At 52.6% G+C, this 17,324-nt stretch overlaps 1 protein-coding gene across 2 annotated transcripts in view; it reads left to right on the top strand.

Annotated features, from left to right (window-relative positions):
• PTP4A3 (protein tyrosine phosphatase 4A3) overlaps positions 1–16,681 on the top strand; it is a 45,284-nt gene extending 28,603 nt beyond the window's left edge. For both annotated transcript variants that reach the window (XM_061374214.1, XM_061374215.1), the window contains exons 2-6: positions 7,513–8,330; positions 9,979–10,071; positions 13,750–13,880; positions 14,545–14,619; positions 15,346–16,681. In XM_061374214.1, coding sequence (XP_061230198.1) covers positions 8,226–8,330; positions 9,979–10,071; positions 13,750–13,880; positions 14,545–14,619; positions 15,346–15,463 — 522 coding nt within the window. In that variant the 5' untranslated portion in view covers positions 7,513–8,225 and the 3' untranslated portion in view covers positions 15,464–16,681. The remainder of the gene's footprint in view (positions 1–7,512; positions 8,331–9,978; positions 10,072–13,749; positions 13,881–14,544; positions 14,620–15,345) is intronic.
• Positions 16,682–17,324: the final 643 nt, after the last annotated feature.

The following is a 17,324-nucleotide window of genomic DNA, read 5'->3' as shown; positions in this document are numbered from 1 at the left end:
TGGAAGGGGTTTGCAAGGAAAACCTTCTCTGGAGGACCTGGATTCAGTGGGATGAGCATGCTGGGTTTCTGCAGAATGCCTGGGCACTGTCAGACCTTGCAGCATCCCATGAAGGACAAGGGATTCCCATCTTCCTGTGCTTGCTCCATGGCTTTTAGTTATCCTGGCCAAAACCCATTGTGTTTCCCCTGTTGTCTCTCTGTTGTTAGTAGCCCTCGAGAGCACTTATTACCTGCATGCAGCATCTCTGTCCCATCCTGTTGCCATCCCCAGCATGCCATGGAGCACTATTTCAACGCTATCTGCAGGTTGAAATCCACCCCTGGGTGGACTGAGTCCCCTGGAGCCCCTTTCTATGTCAAACATCCATCAAAGCCACCGCAGCCACTTGGTGTTGGGGATTGAGCAAGACATCGGTGACACAGAAAGGGCTGCAGTGCCCTTTGGTCAGTGCTGCTGTTGGCTTGATGAGGAGGTAGGACCAGGCAGTGTAGGGACATCTCATGGGGATGCAACCATTAAATGGGGAAATAGATTTCCAAATAGATCTTGCGCTGCCCATGCTCCTGGTGCTTCTCCTGAAAGGAGCTGCTCCTGCACACCACATTTTGCCATTCAGGCACTTGCCACAAGTGGTAGATTTACTAAATTCACTAAATTTAAGTAAATTTAAATTCACTAAATTCATTACATGCTGCAAGAAACCACAAGGAAAGATGAGATGTTCAGCCATAACAGAGATTTGGGATGGAAGAGTCACATAGCAGTGGCAATCATCAGGAGGGGGGACCACTGCGGTCAGCTTGCCCTCCTTATGTGTGTTCTGGGGCAAGGAAAAGCTGCTTTGGGAGTTTTGTCTTTCCAAGAATGCTCATGGACAAGGCAGGAGGCCTGGAAATACCCCATCAGATGCAGAATTGCTGCTTTTTTCCCTGATTCCTCTGGCCAAAAAGAAATCCCTGAAGGATGCAGGGAGCCAGCCCCCAGTATCTGGGGTGCTTGACATCCCTGTGCATTGGGCACCGGAGCGTGGGGACCAGTTGTCCCCAAACACCCGAGTCTTTCACCCCCCCTAATGAAGCCCCTCTGGGGTGCTCCCTCTGCACATCTGGGATGCAGCCAGCCCAAAGCCTCCTATTACTTTTCCCTATGGATTTGGCCTCTCTTCCACCTCCTTCTTTCTTCCTGACCCCCCCTTTCCCTTCAAATTCAAGCCAGGAAAAGCCTCTGACGTCTGCACCCTGTGGCTGCTGGGGGAAGGCAGCAGAGGGGATATCCCGGATCATATAACCAGGATCTCACTGCAAGTGGGGCTGCCTATGGGGTGGGAAGGATGGGTGGGGGACTGGCTTTGGCTGGGGGGGGGGAGGGATCCTTTTCCCCCTGTGCTGAACAATTGGTACCTTTTTGTGGGTTTTATGAGCTTTTTATGGCGGCTGACTAGGGATGGGACAAGGAAATGGCCACAGGAGGTTTAGATTGGATATTAGGAACAATTCCTTCCCCAAAGGGTGCTCAGGCATTGGAACAGGCTGCCCAGGGCAGTGCTGGAGTCGCCATCCCTGGAAGTGTTCACACACTATGTAGATGAGGCCCTCAGTGCCATGGGTTAGTGGTGGCCTTGGCAGTGCTGAGGAATGGTTGGACTGGATGAGCTTAAAGATCTTTTCCAGCCTGGTTGATTCTCTGATTTCTATAACCTCATGCTTCGAAACCAAGGCAGAAATGCAGCTCCAGGGATGCTCTTTAGGAAAATAACAGATTAGGCTCTCTTTTGCATTTTTGAGACCTCGAATTCCAGCTGCTTGGAGGTTGCATGTATGTGGAAAACCTGAAGTTGCAGCTAAAAGGCTGTTCAAGGTGTGCCTGGAGCATTTTGCATTTCCTCTAGCACATTGCCCCATGAGCAGTGGACAGGAGAGGCAGCCCCAGGACCAGTGACCATCACAGGCATCCTTGCATCAGTACAGGGTCAATGTCCCATTGTGGTCATAGACCGCAACCAAAGCAGGTGAGGGGGAAAACAACTCCAAAAGGGTCATTTTAGGTACTTTCACGCTGTGCCTCATCCTTTCTTCAAAGAAAAAAGGTGCAAATAAGAGCTAGAAAGGGGTCACTCATGTTACCAGGGCCTCTGGTGCATTCCCAGCTTGCACAGTGCTGAGAAGACTGCTTTTCTCTTTATCTGTCTTGCTGGCTCAACTTGCCCATTCCTCCCTCTTTACCAGTCTTCTAAATGCTTCCTTCTTTCAAATCTCCACACCAGCATCATCCCAGCATCTTTCCCTGCTCCCTAAATAACCATCAAACTCCCTAAATCTGACTGGAGCTATAAAATCAGGGGCAGCGCAGCTCTTTTCTGCACATTTACACGTGAGCCAGCATTTACCATGCGCCAAAAGGGATGTGGAGGAAGATGCATGACCTGGTTTATCTTGCAGGTGGTGCCTTTTGTTGGGCTGCCAATAGGTCCCCATCGCTCTCCCTCTGCACCTCTGCAATTGTAACCCTTGTTTTGCTCAGAAAACATCCCCATGCAGCAGAAGAAACAAGCAAGACAATAACCCCTTGAGGAAAAGCCCCACAGCACTTCCCTGCAGGTGGTCCTTGGTGCTGCTCCACTCTGCTGCCTCCCCCATAGTTCCCAGCACGGCTTTTCCAGCACATCCCATTCTGCTCTCTGCAGCTCCGCACCTGGAGCAGGATGTGCCGGTGGCTGCTTAAGCCTCTGCCCCCAGATGCCGGCTCCTGCGGGGTGTTGTGTTTCCGGCACTCTCCTCCCGGATCTCTCCCGTTTCCTTCCGTGCGGATGCGGCCAGAGGAAACCCCAACACATGGGCTTGTCTGTGGCCGGGTTCTGGCTGCGGTCATGGGCTGGGGATGGCTCTGTGTGCTGGGACCTGGCCTCCTTGGCAGTGGTGCTGGTGGTGGTGGGTCCCCTTATGTGTGCAACCAAGCCTCCTAGACCTGTTCATTGTGGTAATAATTGGCAGTGGTAGTAGATATGTGCAGAACTGATACATGGGACTATTCAGAAACTTCTGGTCTGGCTGTTTTCTACTCTCATCTGCTCTTGTGAGCCCCCACTTGCATCACTTTGTGCAGTACTGGTGTCTTCAACATAAAAAGGACATGGAACTGTTGGAGCAAGTCCAGAGGAGGCCACGAGGATGCAGGGGCTGGAGCACCTCCTGTATGAAGATAGGCTGAGAAAGTTGGGGCTGTTCAGCCTGGAGAGGAGAAGGCTGCGTGGAGACCTCATAGCAGCTTCCAGTGTCTGAAGGGGGCTACAAGGGTGCTGGGGAGGGACTCTTCATCAGGGATTGTAGCGATAGGACAAGGGGTGATGGGTTCAAACTGAAACAGGGGAAGTTCAGGTTAGATATAAGGAAGAAGTTCTTTACTGTGAGGTTGCCCAGAGAAGCTGTGGCTGCCCCATCCCTGACAGTGTTCAAGGCCAGGTTGGATGGGGCTTGGAGCAGCCTGGTCCAGTGGAGGGTGTTCCTGCCCATGGCAGGGGCTTGGAACTGGATGGTCCTTTCCAAACCACACCATTCTATGGTTCTGTGGTTCAGGGTAACAGAAATGTGTGATGCAGAGGTGGGATTGAGGGCAGGCAGAGCAGAACTTGATCAGCCATAAGGAGGAAAGGGCTGGTCAGTGTCTTGCTATGTCAGCTGAAAGCAGGAGAGAGGTCAAGCACATGTAATACAGATGGGTGTTCTGTTAGACTATTCTGAAGGTGAACTTTGAATGTGAGATGTGCTCACTCGGGATATAGCTATATTTATATAGGGGTCAGGTACATATTGTTTGGGTGAGTAAGAGCCTTTGTTCCGAATCCCGCTGCTGAAGCCCACGTGGAGCTTTGGCTCTGCAGAGCTTCCTTTTCCTTTGTTGATGTGTATAGGAAAACCTGACTTCACCAGCTGCATCCCACTAGCCCAGGGACCTGCAGCAGTAGCCATCAGATCTGCCCACCTCTCCAGCCAACCCCTTTCATTGACTGCAGTGAAGACCTGGCCTTTAAGCAAACCGGTCTAGTGGAAGGTGTCCATACCTGTGGCAGGGGGGTGGAACTGGATGAGCTTTAAGGTCCCTTCCAACCCAAACCATTCTATGATTCCATGATTTATTTTGCCATCAAGGTGCTGGGAGGAAGAGCAGCCTCATCCCTGCTGTTGTAAGTTCTGTCGCTTGACAAAGCCAAGGTGTGTTTAATGATGCTGCCACACTGCAAAGGAATACTTGAGAGAGTCCCATGATCCCCTCCACTTTGGGGTGTAGGCAGGATTGTAGTAGCTTGGTCCCCATCCCCTTCATAGCATTCTTGCCGCACCAGAGTGCATTCACCCTGGATCCTTGCTGGGCTCTTGGCTGCAGAACTTCTTGTGGAAGAACCAGAAACTTCCACAATCATGGCAGAACTCATCGGTGTGGCTCACATGGTGTGTGTCTTTTGGGGGCTTTGCAAGGAAGAAGCCTTCTGTGTCATATTCATACTTAGGGAGATTCAGAGGCAAGCGTTGCTGGTGAAGCTTTGAGTTGAGCTCGCTCATGTTGGGGTGGCAGTGATGGGTGCACTGTGATGAGGGGGTCCCCATCCTTCCCTATACTTCAGGGTATTAGCAGAAATAGGCCTTTTCCCATTGTTCTACCATGGTTAATATGGTGGCACTGGGGATGATTTGTGATTGAATATCCATTAGGGATTTATGGGCTTCGGGGCTGGATTGCCGGGATGTGCATTACCAGAATACTTGAAACACATCCACTGGAGAAGAGACCATGTGGGAAAGGAGCACTCACTGTTCCCGTACGCAGGTGGTTCCCACTGAGCCTCCGTTACTGGCAGCGAGCACATCCAAGCAATAAAACGTTGTATGGGATGCAGAGTGCCAATGGGGCAGGAACTGTGTGCTGGATGATGATGGGGAGCAAACCACCGCTCCTTCTGTGTGATGCTGGTAGGTTTGAGGTTGGTTGGAGGGGGAAAAGGTGGGTTTTACTGCTTTTCCTTGTGCCCTGCAAGCACCTCTCATACTAGTGCATCGAGGCCGAAGGGGCAGAAGGCAAGATGTTGTTGAACACAGCGGAAGCTGAAAGAGCCAAGAGCTGAGCCCTCCCATCCCTTTGGAGGGTTTTGACCTCCTTTTTACTTAAAGTGAATGAATAAGGAAGGAAGCAGCTTGCTGAGGGGGTTGCCAGCAGGTTTTTCTTGGGAATCATTCACTCACCAGGTTGTTGGCTCCTTCTGTGGCTGTGCTGACCCACAGCTCAGTGGCTGGACCTACAGGAGCCACACAGCCTAAACCAGCCCCAAATTGCCCTCAAGAAATAACATTTTTTACCCAGCTGTGGTGAGCTTATCTCAGGGGAGAGCAATAAAGTGGTGATGGGTGGGAATGTCAGTGGAAAAGCACAGCGAGTTCCGGGAGGAGAGCAGGTTTTCCATCCTATCTTATAGGAGCATTGCAAGCTATGAGTAAAGATCCTGGCTTCTGTGGTCCAAATGGGGAGGGTGAGCTGCTCCAGGGGGTTCAGCATTGCTCTGAATGAGACCTAGAATCCTGTGGGAGACAGTTCCCACCTTACTCCCATCCCTCAGCCACGCTTCCAGTCTCCATCAGCTGCTAAGATCTGATTTTCTCAGGAGGGACTGGAAAGCCACCCCTGGGATGTCCCATCCATCCCCTGCAGCCAAGGCAGAGTCTGAACTTTGCAGAGCATCCTTGCAGGGCTCTGGGGTAGTGTTACCCACTAAACCAGTCAGGAGTGATGGCATATGATTGACAAGGGGGTTCAGTGCAACTAAGGGGGGCAGGGACATGCAAGGGTCTGCAGAGGAGGTGGGGTGAGCTCAGTGCTGAAATCCCCTTCAGTTTTGTCCCTTTCCCACCTCCAACCCCCTCTAAGCCCCTGTTCAAAAGTCCGGCTGTAAAACCATGGGCACAGAGATGCTCTGTGCACTGGAGCATCACCAGGGCTCACACATGCTCCCAGTAGTAGATAATCAGTGCCCTGCCAGGAGGAAAGTCCATGATTTAAACATCCACACTGGACACACTGAGGAGAGCAGCCTTCTTCCCCCTGCCACCTCCCCTGGCTTTATTCCCCTTTGCTATTTCATCTTTTGCTATTTGATGTTTTCATTCTGCTTGTGAAGCAGGAGCTGTTGAGCAGGTTGTAAATGATGCTAAGGCAGGTTGTAAATGATGCTCAAGCAGGTTGTATATGATGCTCAAGCAGGTTGTATATGATGCTCAAGCAGGTTGTATATGGTGCTCAAGCAGGTTGTATATGATGCTCAAGCAGGTTGTAAATGATACTCGAGCAGGTTGTATGTGATGCTCAAGCAGGTTGTAAATGATGCTCAGGCATGGAGCAGCCCAGCAACAGCCCCCAGGCAGTGTGATGAGCTGGTCGGTACTCAGCACACCTCCCTGCTGCCACCTGGTCTCATTGCATCAAGGTAAAACAGCCCAGAGGGGAATGTTTCTGAGTGCTGGGGCATCAGGAGGAGAGGCGAAAGGGGTTCATGCTGGCCTGGCTCAGGTTACTTATGTGCTTATGGTCTATTTTGAGGCTCTGTCCACATGGCATTAAGCAGCCGCTGACCCAGGGAAAGGACCAGCTTCAAAACAAGAGTCTGGTATGTAACGACCCAGGGAAGCACTGGGTTTCCCTTGGCTCTGAGCAGATCTGCAGCATGCTTATCCCCCCTCTGGGCCCATCCTCTCTTGGCTTGTGCCATTCCCACAGTGAGAATTGACTTTCTTATTTAATTCTTCCCATTGGGAAGAACTGGAGGCAAGGATGCCCCAGGATGTGAGGACGTGGTATTTCATAGGGAGCAACGTGCCATCAGTGATGGGGACGCGGATGAGCAAGCAGGGAGACACATCCATCACCAGTGCTGGCAAAACTGCTCACCCACCTCCCCCTCCTCTGCCCCCCCCTCCCCAAGAAAGCTCATTTGCAGGCAGCTTAGTTTGCCTAAGAGCATTAGCGGTGCATTTGGTGGACATTAGCTGCTCGAGCAGCACCGGGAGCATGTGGCCGATTAGCGCTGCATTTGGGGCAGGAATACTCACTGTGTGTTTCAGGAATGCAAAGGTGAGGTCTGGGGGGACAGGATGGGTGCCGGGGGGGGGGTCAGCGTGCATGACTAAGTACACCATTGTGTACTAAATACCTAAATACACCATTGGGTGCTGATGTTTGGTGGTATGAGAGTAAGCTGTGTGCTTTTCCCTTTTGCGAGGGGAATGTGTGTTCTCCCCCTGGCTTTCCAGTGCCACTTCAGCTTTCAGATGGTATTTCAACTTTGAGTACCATCTCACTTTATAGACTGCAGCAAAGATGAGGATGCTCAAGGATGCTCATGTGGGATGTGGGTGCCAGTACATTTGGGGTCACCGTATCCCTCTGCGTACCAGCGATGGGATTCTCGGAGCAAGCCTGGGAAGAAGAACACCCTCACCATCATGTTTCCCTTTCCCTCCCTTACAGCCTCGCTGTCCGCTGGGATTTATGGAGGTGCTGAGGAGCAGCTCTGAGCCCCGCAGCCCCCACCAGCTCGCCCCATAAAGCAGCGCCCGGCCGCCTCGCCTCCTCTCCCCCAGCATCCCGACCCTCCGACTCAACCATTCAAGGCTCCTGTGCATGGATCGCCCCAGCGAGGCGCCGCTGCCGGACGCCGCCGACGCCGCCCCGTAGGCTCCCGGCCCCCCGTGCCACCCCCAAGTACTCCACATACCCCGATGGGGTAACGTGACGGGGGTCACCCTCCCGCCACCTCCAACACCCCCCATATGCAGAGGCCTTTCTAGAGCGCCCGGGAGCGCGCGGCAGCCGCTCGCCGTCGCACACGCACCGAGGACGCCGACACTACAGCAAAGGGATTCTTGGTTTTGGTTTGGTTTTGGGGCTTTTTTTTTTAATTATTATTATTATCATTAATATTATTTTTTGCCCGTCTGGCTTTTCCCCCCTTCCCACCCCGGGGAGCTTGCGGTGTTGCTGAGGAAGCCGGCGCGCTCCCAAGAGCTGGGATTATTTGCACAACGTCTGTATATTGAGTTCTCGATCCTGTTTTGGGTTATTTTTGAAGGGCAGAGGGGTCATTGGGGCTTTTTTGTTCCCCCACCCTCCACACCACGCTTTCTCTTGGGTTTTTTGCCCCTACCACCATCAGCATCACCTCACCCTCCTCCTGTCCCAGCATGGCTCGGATGAACCGCCCTGCACCGGTGGAGGTCTGCTACAAAAACATGAGGTTCCTCATCACACACAACCCCACCAATGCCACGCTCAACACCTTCTTGGAGGTAAGGAGAGGAGGATGGAAGTGGGGGACTGGGGCCCTGCTGTGTATTTTGGGGCTAAAATCCGATGTTGAGATGCAACAGGGATCAACCCTGTGCAAGGTGAGGCAGCAGCACCTCCCCTTTGGTACCATGGACTCTGGTAGCATCCCAGGGTGGTGAGGTCCAATCACCAGTGGTGGCAGGATCTTTTGGAGGACCCCAAGTGGTGTGTTTGGATGGGGTAGAGATAAAGTAGTTTCCCCATTCCTGTTACATCCCTTCCAGCTCCACCACATCACATCAAAGGGTTTTGCTGTGATGCATAAGGATGCACACAACCTCCCCTGCATCTCCTGGCACCTCAGTAAGGACTTCTCATCCCAAATATCTCTGTGTCTTTCAATGCCCAGAGTGTGTTGGGTGGTCTAGAAGGACGTGGAGGGCTCAGTGTTGCATGAGCCAGCAATGGTGTCCTGCCTGGAAGCACTGGCTGCAGCAGGGAGTTAGGGGGGGAATAGTGGATGCATATCCATAGTCCAAGGTAAAAGGCTTCAACTTGCTCATCTTATCAATGCCTGGAGGAAACACCATGTCCTGCAGGCTCAGTCAAGCCAGTGCAAGCAGCTTCTGCTCATGAGGAATCATTTTGGAATGCTGTGTATTCCCAGGAGGACCTGAGGCTGCACATGCGCCTGGTGAAGGATTTTTGCCTTAGACCTAAGCCACATTGAGGTCCAGTGTGCTGGCACCTGTGGCATCCTCTGAGTTCAAGGAAAACCCCTTCAGTGCACACCCAGAACCCCACATGTGAGCACCACCAGCTCAAAGAGCCACAGGAAGGTGGTTGCAGTTTGGGGACAGCCACCACATACCTTGCACACTGTGCACAAGGCAATGGGGACACCACCAGTGGGAATGGGGAGAAATTCCCTTCCCTCCATCCAGTTGGATTTTAGGCTGAGCTGTCAAGCATGGGGGGCTTGGTCTGGCAAATGCATGTGGGGAATGAAGGAGATGGATCCACTGAAGGGGATGATCTCACACGTGCCGGTGTGCCGGCATGTAATCCAGGGGCAATCCTTGCAGCGGGTGACAAGCCAGGCTGGAAGCAGCCCAAATCCCACGCCCCAGCCTGCAGCGCATTGGAATGATGATGGGATATGGCAGCGAGGATGAGCAGGAGCCCCTGAGCAGTGTGCAAGATGCTGAGTGTAGTTGGTGGGATGCACTATGACCCCCCCCCAGACACCTCCATGCATTCTGCAGCAGGAGTTGCCACCTCCCTGGGCACAAATGATTTCTCTTTTGGGGGACTTCAGCCTATATCAAGGATGTTTCTTTGCATGCAGTGTAAAGGCCTTGGTGGTGTGGCTGTCAGGGCTTCAAATAGATGGCCCTGTTGGCACTCGTGACTCCAAGGAGCTGTGAAGATACTGAGTGAAGATCCTACATGGATTTGGTGCCCTGAGATTTCATGTTTCCTTTGTGTTTCCCAGGGTGGATGGACCACGGGGGGGGGTTGCTGCTTAGTGTCCAGAGATGGGGCACGGTGCTGTTGTATTAGGGACTGTGGTGGTCCTGTGGTGATAGCAGGGTTTTGGATGTGTTTGGGTTAACTGGGGTGCAGCTGGCAGGGTTTTCAGACCCCTCTTTCTCCTCCCCTCCCAAGGACCTGAAGAAATACGGTGCCACCACGGTTGTGCGAGTGTGCGAAGTGACCTATGACAAGACCCCCCTGGAGAAGGATGGCATCACCGTCATGGTAGGTGGGCAGCAGGATAGGTGCAGGGTGGGTTGCTTTTAAATACCCCCATCCCTCCTGTCTGCCAACACCCTGCATGTCACATAGACCAAAGCAGCATCGTGCTCGCCCAGGAGGAGGGTTTGAAGCCCAAATTCATCCTCGGGGCAACAGAGATGAGCTCTGAGATGGGGCTGGTGCTATAGAAAAAGCAAGTGCTGCCTACACATCGAAACTGTGACTCATGTGGTTGAGTCGGCAGCTGCCTCCCCTGCCTGTCGCTCCGGCTCTAAAGCATCCAGGGGGTGAGAGCGCCTGATCCCACGTGGAAGCTGCGCATGGTTCCTGTTACCCGCAGTGTTGTCTTACCCGGGGTGGGATGCGTGGGCTTTTTGCTCTTCCAGCAGCTCAGGGGGATGAAAGGCAGCAGGCAGCAAGCAGGGAAAGGCAAAGAGGCAGAGCAGGCAGCTGCCTGGGCTGCATCCCGGCTGATAAGTAATTGGAGATGATGTCAGGCGTGATTGCCCTGCCAAGGAGCTCAGCTCCAGCTGGAAAGGGAAGGGTTTGGAAGTGCCTCGTGTCTCCTGGGGTGGTCCTCTGTGCGTAGGCCCTCTCTCTAAAGCCTCTCTGTGTAATGTATGTCCTACAGAGATAGCCAGCTATATCCTAGATCCTCTGGGATGTAGATAGTAGATCCTATGTCTCTAGATAGAGTTCCTTCAGATGCATAACTTCAGATATAAATTCTATGTCTCTGTAGGGTGTATCTTACAGAGAAAGATAGCTGTACCCTACATATGGAATCTGTATGTGGGATATCATATCTGCTCACTTACACACCAGATTCTGCCTTTTATCCTGGAGTCCTCCAGTCTGTTTCTGTCTAGGCTATACATACCTCTAAATATCTAGAGAGATCTATATCTAGGATACTTTTTTGATAGGGAGATATCAATATCCTAGATACAGAAACTGTATAAGACACTATGGAAACTATATAGCTCCTATATTTATTTCTGTAACTTTCTGTACATAGAAACTATATGAGCTATATACAGAGATATCTGTATCCTATATATCTATGGATAGATGTACCTATGCAGATAGATGGATATCTGTATGTATAACTATATAAAATATATAGACTACATATCCTACCCCTTTCTTTGGGGAACAGCCACAAGTTAGCTGAGGTCTGAGTCCGGTGTACTGTGCGTGGGTGCCAGCATCCACAGCTACAGTGGCCACACGTACAGTGGTCCCATCCTGAGTATGCTCCGTGGGTGTTTTGAACACCTCCTCTGCTTTTGGCTCCTTTGTGTGCCACAGGGGATCCCAAGCAATCCCTAGAGCTGACGGCAGTTACCAAGTTGTGCCAGATGCAGGTGATCCATGCCATGAACATCTGCTTGGCAACACTTCCAGCAGGTCAGAGATGGGGCAGAAAGTCCGTAGGAGGACTAATATTGTACGGGTTTCACTGGAGGAAGGTTTATGGTGCAGGATGGATATACTAGTAGTGCTTAATATCCTCATCAGTGACACAGACAGTGGGATTGAGTGCACCCTCAGCAAGTTGGCAGGTGACACCAAGCTGACTGGTGTGGTTGATACTCTAGAGGGAAGAGATGCAATCCAAAGGGACCTGGACAGGCTGGAAGAGAGAACCTCCATGTGAACCTCATGAAATTCAACAACACCAAGTGCAAGGTTCTATACTTGGGCCAGGGCAGTCCCCAGTATCAGTGGAGACTGGGTGATAAATACATTGAGAGGAGCCCTGCAGAGAAGGATTTGGGGGTACTGATGCATGAAAAATGGGATGTGAGCCAGCAGTGTGCGCTTAAAGCCCAGAGAGCCAGCTGTATCCAGAGCAGCATTGAAAGGAGCGTGACCAGCAGGTCAAGAGAGGTGGTTTTCCCCCTCTACTATTCCACCTGAAGTACTGTGTCCAGCTCTGGGGTCCTCAGCACAGGGAAATCATGGACCTGTTGTAGGAGGTCCAGAGGACAGAAGTGATGGGAGGGCTGGAACACCTCTGCTATGAGGAAAGGCTGAGAGAGTTGGGGCTCAGCCTGGAGACAAGAAGGGTCTGGAGTGATCTCATTGCAGCCTTTCTGTATGGAAACAGGGCTTACAGGAAAGTGGAGGAAAGATTTTTTTAGCAGGGCCTGTAGGGACAGGACAAGGGGCAGTGAATTTGAACTGAGAGAGAGGGTAGGTTTAGATTGGGTATAAGGAAGAAATTTGTTATGAGTGATGAGGCACTGGCACAGGGTGCCCAGAGAAGCTGTGGCTGCCCCATCCCTGGCAGTGTTCAAGGCCAGGTTGGACACAGGGGCTTGGAGCAAGCTGCTCTAGTGGAAGATGTCCCTGCCTGTGGCAGGGGTTGGAACTGGATGAGCTTTAAGGTCCCTTCCAACCCAAACCATTCTGTGAGTTGATAGTGTGTGGTATCAGTATCATCCCTGCTGTGAACCCAGTCAGCTGAACGCATGGCTGAAGCAGTACCTTCTGGGCACTGTGGGGAGGAGATGTTCTTGCAGGACAGGCCACAGTCTGTGCAGGGTGGGCTGGCTCAAGCATTAGGATGCCCTGAAGCCCAATGTGCTCCTTTCCTAGCACAGCCCAAGTGCAATCACATTACCTGTTCAAACACTTAGGTAAAGCAGCTTCTTTTGCCATCTGACTCCCAGGATGACTGCAGCTTAGTGACTCACTGCTCAAACACAAGGATTATGGCCCATGCTTCCCTCCCACTGGGGCTCACCATACTGCATACACTCCAAGTGATGCTGCCCTTCCTTTGTCCTTCTTTCCCACTGCTGCATAACCAGTGGCCATGCTCCTCCTTTCAGATCCATCTGGGGAGAGAAATCCACATTTTGGGAGAGCTTTGCAGCCTTGACTGGCTGCCAGTGCCCATGGGGTGAGACCATTCTTTCCCCAAAATGCTGCAGCAGTCACTGTAAGGAGGGGAACCCTTTTCCCCCATAGCAGAGCCCAAGGGTGGGGATACTTAATGCAACACCCGTTTTACCCACATTATCATAGATGTTGAGTGCATCCGCTTGAGGATGAAGCTCAAAAGAAGATGGGCTTTGTTTTCGTCCCTTAAGAGCCTTTCCTGAAGGATGCTGTTTAAATGGCCCTGTTTGGAGTGGTCTCCCTTCATTTCTCTATAGGGCTGTGTTGAGGGATCCCCAGAGCATCCTTTCAGGACTTGTTTGTTCATTGTCCCTTCCATTTGTTGCAGATGCTGAATTTCAGCACAGCATCAGACCCTGAGATTTCAGCCATCTCCAAACCACCTTTGATCAAATATTCATAGAATCATAGAACAGTTTGGTTTGCAAAGACCTTAAAATCACCCAGTTCCAACCCCCTGCCCTGGGATTAAACCATGTCACCCTGCCCAGGGATTAAACCATGTCACCCAAATTCCTACAAAGTGGCTCAGTGGTTCACAAAGCTCAGTGTGGAAGGAGGCAGCCGATGGCCACCCTGATCTACGTAGGCAGGAGGGCATGGGGACCATGTCACAGATCCCATAGGCACTCCTGGAGGCTGAACCTGTCCATAGGGAATGGGAGGACCCCAGACCTAGACTTGAAAGGCATCAAACAGCATCGCCCTGAGTGAAAAGCAATCCCTGCGTTTTCCTCCATGGCCTTAAGAGCATTTCTCTCTTCCCTGCAGGATTGGCCATTTGATGATGGAGCGCCTCCTCCCAGCAAGATAGTGGAAGATTGGCTCAACTTGTTGAAGACCAAGTTCTGCGAAGACCCCGGCTGCTGCGTGGCCGTGCACTGCGTGGCGGGCCTGGGGCGGTGAGTCAGAGCCCAGCACCCCATACTGCACCCTCCCCATGAAAGGAGGAGAGGGAAAGCCGTGTCCACTCCTCCTTCCCTTCCCTAGTCCCCCTTGGAACAGGGGTTTTGCATGCAGTAAAACCTTAGTGGGAATAGGTGTTGATGGCAGGGTCTGCTGCCTGTGCTTCTCCTTGCACTTCCTATGGCCAGCTCCTGGGCACTGGGGTAGACCCGGGTGGCTTGGTGCTGTCCTGCCATTGCCCTGTGTTCCTTTGTTCCTTGTTTGCCATCGCTGTTTTCCTTTTGCTAAGAGCTTATCATGGAAATACTTGCAAAATGCCTCCTGCTCCAACAGGCAACTGATGCTCTTTGAGAGCCGCTGCATTGTGTTACTCCCCCTGCTATAAGTCAGGTTTGCATGTGTATTTGCATCCATATTTCAGGTAGATTTGCCTCCAAAGTCCTCCTGCTCACTAGGCAAGGAGCAAACAGCTGCCCTGTTATCCCAAGATGCTTCTTGGGCCATTGCTTGCAGCCAAATGGCAAGAAGCAATGAACTGAAAGCCACCACTGCCCATAGCACCACTATTACAGCCCATGGCATGTCCTCCTGTGTCAGGATGGGATGTCATCCTCTGAGCTGCATGGCTGGGGGGTGACCACCACTGCTGTTGCCTTTCAGCGCTCCCGTCCTTGTCGCACTGGCCTTGATCGAGAGTGGGATGAAATATGAAGATGCCATCCAGTTCATCCGACAGTAAGTCATAGAATCATAGAATCATAGAATAGTCAAGTGGTGTTTCAGTCTCAGGGGAGAAAGCAGCCCCTCTCCCAGGCACTGGAGAGATCTGGAGTGTCCAGGGTGCTGGGTTGCTTTTCATAGATTCATAGAATCAGCTGGGTTAGAAAAGACCTTTAAGATCCTCAAGTCCAACCTCAATGTCTCCTCTCGTACTGAGGGGCCCAGAACTGAACCGAGGATTTGAGGTGGGACCTCACCAGTGCAGTGGCACAGCCACTGCCCTGGTCCTGCTGCCACACTGGTGCTGATACAAGCCAGGATGCTCCTTGCCTTCTTGGCTGCCTGGGCACAAGCTGTTCATGTTCAGCTCCATCAGTCAGCACCCCCACATCCTTTTCCAGCATTGCATCTTATCTGAGAAAAAGGGAGGTGCTGCCATTCAAGCACCTTTGCATCAAGAGGCTGTAGCAGCAGCTGGGAGCATCCCTGAGGGCCTTTGCACCCTGCTTCTGGCACCTACCCCCAGTTTTCCTTCCCAGTTCTCTGTATCCTGAGAGTCAGAGGGTAGATGAGCAAGATGGGGTCAGTCCCTGTCTGCATCCCTGAAGGATGCACATAGCCACAGCTTCCGAGATCCATTCCCGCTCCAGACAGGGGGGTTCAGCACCCAGCAGGGTGGGTTTGGGATGGGGGGTTCTCCTGCCACCCCACTGACTGTGCTGACCCCTCTTGTCCCCGCAGGAAGCGCAGAGGAGCCATCAACAGCAAGCAGCTGACGTACTTGGAAAAATACCGACCAAAGCAGAGACTCCGATTTAAGGACCCTCATAACCACAAGAACAAATGCTGCATCATGTAACCTCAATGACCTCTTGCCAAAACCCGTGCACACAGACACCCGGGCGCTCACACACATCCCAACCCCTTCACCTCCTCGCCCAGCCCTGCGCATCCCCACACGCTGCCCCACTGCCAGGGCTGGGGTAGGGGGGGACATGGAGCACCACCAACATGTGCCAGCACCCACAGCACCATCATCTTGGACCCCTGAAAAGGGCTGCTCTCTCCAGCTATAGCTCAAGGAGGGAAGGCAGCACTGCCCTTTGTTTCTTGGCATTAGCAGTGAGCTCGTGATGGTTCTTCATCACCTTCCTGCTCCCTTTCCCTTCCCGTTGCACCTAGAGGGATGGGCGAAGGGTGCCTGGTTTGGGGTGATGCAGGCAGGTCGGTGCCAGCTGAGAAGGGATGGGGAGCAGGAGGGCTGGAGCACCCTCATCAAAACCCTTTCCCACCTCTTCCCTATAAATAAGGGCTGCAGCAGCAGGGACAGAGGTGGGGATGGCATAGTGTCCTCAGGGGGAAGGTGGTAGCATGGGGAGGTGAAGGGGACTCAGCTTGGTGCTGGCCTTGTGGCCATGGGAAGGGATAAGCCAGGTCCTCCCCCCTGCACCATTCCCTTTCTCCTGGCTCCTTTACCACTTCACCATCTCCCCATTACCTTGATGCCATCCAGGATGCTGCACATGGGGCTTGCTGCATGAGGCGACCATGACAGGGCTTTAAGGCATCCACTTTGCCAGGGTGCAGGCTCGGCACTGATGCACCCCAAAGTCTGGGTGCTCTTACAGCTTCCAGATTCAATGGTGGGTTCTCTTCCACTGTGTCCCCACCACTGATCCATGGTGCAAGCCCCAATTCTGCCTGCAATATCCATGGAGATGTGCCTCTTGGAGCACATCCGTGTCCTCCACCACTGTGTTTGCTGGTCAGGGGGCTGTGCTGCAGCTTCCCTGGGGGATTTTGGGTGCTCCTGGCAAGAGCACGTCACCAAACTTGGCTCCTGCCTTTCCCACAGCTCTAACACGGCATATGGCACCCCAGACCCCCCCAGCACGTGCCCTGGTGGGGTGGACTCAGAGCTGCCCCTTAGCCCAGACATTAGACATCTCTTCCACTCTCTGCCTTTGAACGCTTGCAGCAGCTGGAGCAGTGGGCACGTAGGGGCAGGGGAGGGTTTTCTTTTGATGAGGATAAGAAGAAATTTGCTAATTAAAGGTAAAAAAACTGAAGGAAATAAGCTGTGTTCCGCACGTCCTCTGGCCTTTCTTTCTCCCATCTGAGATCCATGGCACTGGGTCGCAACTGGGTACCATCCACTGTCAGCTGTGGCCCAGTGGATGCTCTGGGTGTCCCTTGGGCTCGCTGCTGCTCACCCCTCAGCTGTAGAGCATTGCAGTTTTGGGGACAAGGAGGGCTAGATACCCAGTGTCTTGTGGTTTTAGGCTGCCCAACTTGAGGTGCCTTCAGTGCCTTGTGTTGGGTATCTCCAAAGGTTTGCGTGCCTTCCAAAACATAGGTTACCCAGAGACATTGGCTTCAGAGGGTTCATCTGCTGGGATAAAGGGTGAGGAAGGCTGGTTAGACACCTACAGTACCTGCAGAAGGGTAGGGGATGGCTTTGTGCCACCACACGTAGGCAGAGGAGGAGCTTGGAGCCATTCCCAGTGTGACTCCTCCAAATGGGAATAAGTCCCACTCTACAGCAGGAATGGCCATCTGATGGCATGGGCTATGGTGCTGAGTGAGGTGGGACCATAATGCATGGCTCCAAGGTTGTCATTCCACACACCTTGGCCTGTCCAAGCCTCCATACTGTGGGACACCCCTTGGTCCTTTGAGCTTCTCCTGCCCCATTCCAGACTGTGTCCCATGGGAAAGGC

Source organism: Neopsephotus bourkii, unplaced genomic scaffold (assembly GCF_033783945.1).
Source record: "Neopsephotus bourkii isolate Nb327-2 ecotype Australia unplaced genomic scaffold, CSIRO-AGI_Nbou_v1 NB_1637, whole genome shotgun sequence".
In the NCBI taxonomy this organism is placed as follows: domain Eukaryota; kingdom Metazoa; phylum Chordata; class Aves; order Psittaciformes; family Psittacidae; genus Neopsephotus; species Neopsephotus bourkii.
Note: the sequence above shows the minus strand (reverse complement) of the source record. Positions and strands in the feature narration are given on the sequence as shown.